Here is a 2,895-nt window from a genome sequence, read left to right as displayed (position 1 = left end):
GGATAAGAGCAGTAAGTCTTCCTACTTAGTTTTGGACAGAAAAAAGGTTCAAAGCCATCGGAGATCATAGCGGAGAATGGCTGGAAACAGGGGAAGAGACATCCCTAAAAAACCATTTGAAGTGAGTGCGAATGAGAATCAAAAGAGATGGAAAAGAAGTTCCAAAAGAAGTAAATATAGTCGACAATGGTCTTACTTTTTTAATTTAGATTTGGAGCGAGTCTAGAACTATGGTGGTCACCGGAGAGGAGGAAGCTCTGTAGGTTAAGGAACACTAGGCAAAAAGACCCTACATAGTTAAAGAGAATAGGCTCTGCTTTGATAGAGAGAGGCATGCGGGTTCTTTAGAGCAGGTACCTATTTCAAATAAAATAGATGGCAAGGGCCCACCAACACATATCATGGAGCAGGGTTTATTTTTCAAAAGAAATGGGTTATTAATGGGCCAAAAGAAAAGTTCAGCCAATTATTTTAAATGAGGTACTTTTAATAAAGGCCCAGTTTATTTATTGAGGCCCATCTCTTCAATTCTAACCAAGCAAATGTCACGTTCTCTTTACAAGAATACCCAATGCTAGAGGAAATAGAAGCAAACTACACAGACAATGTTTTTTTTTGGCAGTAGCTCCAGAGACATGGTATCAAAAACCCCAAAAGAAAATTAGCCAGTAAGTACGACAAAAAAAAAATCAAATACAGAAGAAGGGAAAGTTTATGTAGATATAAAGACAAATATAGAAGAAAGAGAAGCACAGATTTATGTCTATCAAGACCATCAAGACATACAATTGGTTGATTTCCCTGATGATGCGGCATGGAACATTGAGGATGCTGGAACTTTAAACTCAGAATACCTAAAGGATGGAAGTGATGATGACATGGATGCATCAATTTGGGTCCACCAAAATATAATCAGGTAAAGCAAGAATTTGGGGTTGTATTTCAAGGTTGCAGAAATGAAGCTTTGGATCTTTTAAAAAAGATTTATGGTAGAAGGAAGTCAAATTTTAAAGAATCATAAACAAGGGTCACAGAGACTCCGAGTCATGGTTCCACGCGAGGATCAATCCTCGTTGGTCACTGTTGCACCCCTCTTGGGTCAGGCCACCACTCCTAGTGTACAGGCCACCACTCCGAGTCGCGATTCCACGCATGGATCGATCCTCGTTGGTTAAGGCTGGCACCCCTCTTGGGTCCAGGCCACCACTCCTGACACGCAGGTCACCACTCCAAATCACGGCCAAATGCGTGGAGCTCTCAATGAAAGCACCAATGTTATAAACCAAACAGGAAAGCCCAACCCAAAATACTAGCCTAGTAGGTGGGAGAACCCATTTGGCCTATAACCCACTTAGTATTTCTCTATTTTTCCAATATGTGACAATTGGTTCATAACAAACTATGCCCTAGCTTGTGTTAAAGTAGTACATATTTGGTAGTAGTGTGGTTGATTAGAGTGATATTATTACCGCAGACTATCATATTAATTCCAAATAACTTATCCAATCACAACGTATTAACCGAAGTTATATGCAAGATTATTTGATGTAATTAAAGGGTTGAATCTATAACAGTAATTAATCTCAAGTTGAATAAATAGCTGCTAAAGCCAAGGTAATCAGTAGACCCACAAAACAGCAAAAAAAGATGTACTTCAGTCTTCAAATATTGTATTAAGCTGAAAAATAGGGAAAAGTCATGGTTTCCACCTCAAACTATACACAAAAAGTCTAGGTCACACCCAAATCATCATAATGACCTATTACACACTTATACTATTTAAAAGTAAAATTATTACCTCTCCGCGACACCCATTTCCAGGCTCATTTCTTACACTTAATTTAGGCGAGTTCAACCTTTTAAAACTCAAAAATAAATGTTTTAAAACAATAAAAATTCATATATTTTCATTCCCAATGGATATATTCAACAATATTCTCCATTTAAGTCAATTTGGGGCTCCAAACTAAAGAACCTTAAATCCCAAATTTATCATCCAAAATTGAAATTCAAGATCATTTGTTTGAACAATTGGTAACTAAATCTTTTTAATCGTTCGATTTCTTGCTATATTGCGAGAAAATATAGTTCTTTTGTCTTAATTTTGTTGAAATTTTAATAATTATTTCTTCCCTTAAGTGTTTGTTCAACCTCTCTTAAAGTTTGTTTTCTTAATCAAGGTACTTTAATGGCTAAGATTATTTCTTTCCTATCTTTTCTAGTGGTGGTTGATAACTAAACATGGAGATGATCTGTCGAAGGTTCGTTAAAATAAAAAGGCAAAATAACCTTCTAGACCCCTGTACTATGTTGGTTTTGTAAGGTGAAACTTCTACTTACATGTTTGTCATCTGGACCCCTGAACACACTAAAAAGCAATATTTTAAACTCTTTTTTGGTGAGTGTATCACACTCTCCCCCACATCAACTGCCACATCAGCTGGCACGTCTGCCACGCCTGACACGTCTGCCACGTCATCTGCCACATCATTTTATAAAAATAAATAAAAAAAGTATTACATTAAATTCCAAGTCATTTTTAAAATGCTACATAACAAATTAAATATTAAAATTAATTTAATTAAATAAGAAAATTTTATAAATTGTAGAAAAATTTGAATAATCATGTTTTTATTTTTGCTCACAAATTAAACTTCAAATCCATTTCAAATAATTAAAATTCTTCTCCAACTAATTTAAATTTTTAACTATAAATTCATATATACAAACATAATAAATTTTTTACTTTTATATTTGAATATTTTTAACAAATTCACAAAAATTTTAAATTTTTTCAAGCGAAATTCACTAATTTTTTTCAATATTCACTATCACTCACTTTCAATTTAAATTTAAATTTTAATCCCCAAAAAAATAAAAAGATTTCAAATTTTA

General features: G+C 34.1%; 1 protein-coding gene across 1 annotated transcript in view; it reads left to right on the top strand.

Annotated features, from left to right (window-relative positions):
- Positions 1 to 495: 495 nt before the first annotated feature.
- Positions 496 to 2,895, top strand: part of LOC107856545 — a 3,820-nt gene continuing 1,420 nt past the window's right edge. Inside the window, exon 1 of the mRNA XM_016701536.2 lies at positions 496 to 916. Coding sequence (XP_016557022.1) covers positions 879 to 916 — 38 coding nt within the window. The 5' untranslated portion in view covers positions 496 to 878. The remainder of the gene's footprint in view (positions 917 to 2,895) is intronic.

Source organism: Capsicum annuum, chromosome 1, assembly GCF_002878395.1.
Source record: "Capsicum annuum cultivar UCD-10X-F1 chromosome 1, UCD10Xv1.1, whole genome shotgun sequence".
NCBI lineage: Eukaryota > Viridiplantae > Streptophyta > Magnoliopsida > Solanales > Solanaceae > Capsicum > Capsicum annuum.
The sequence above is the reverse complement of the archived record's forward strand: the minus strand, read 5'-3'. Positions and strand labels throughout refer to the sequence as shown.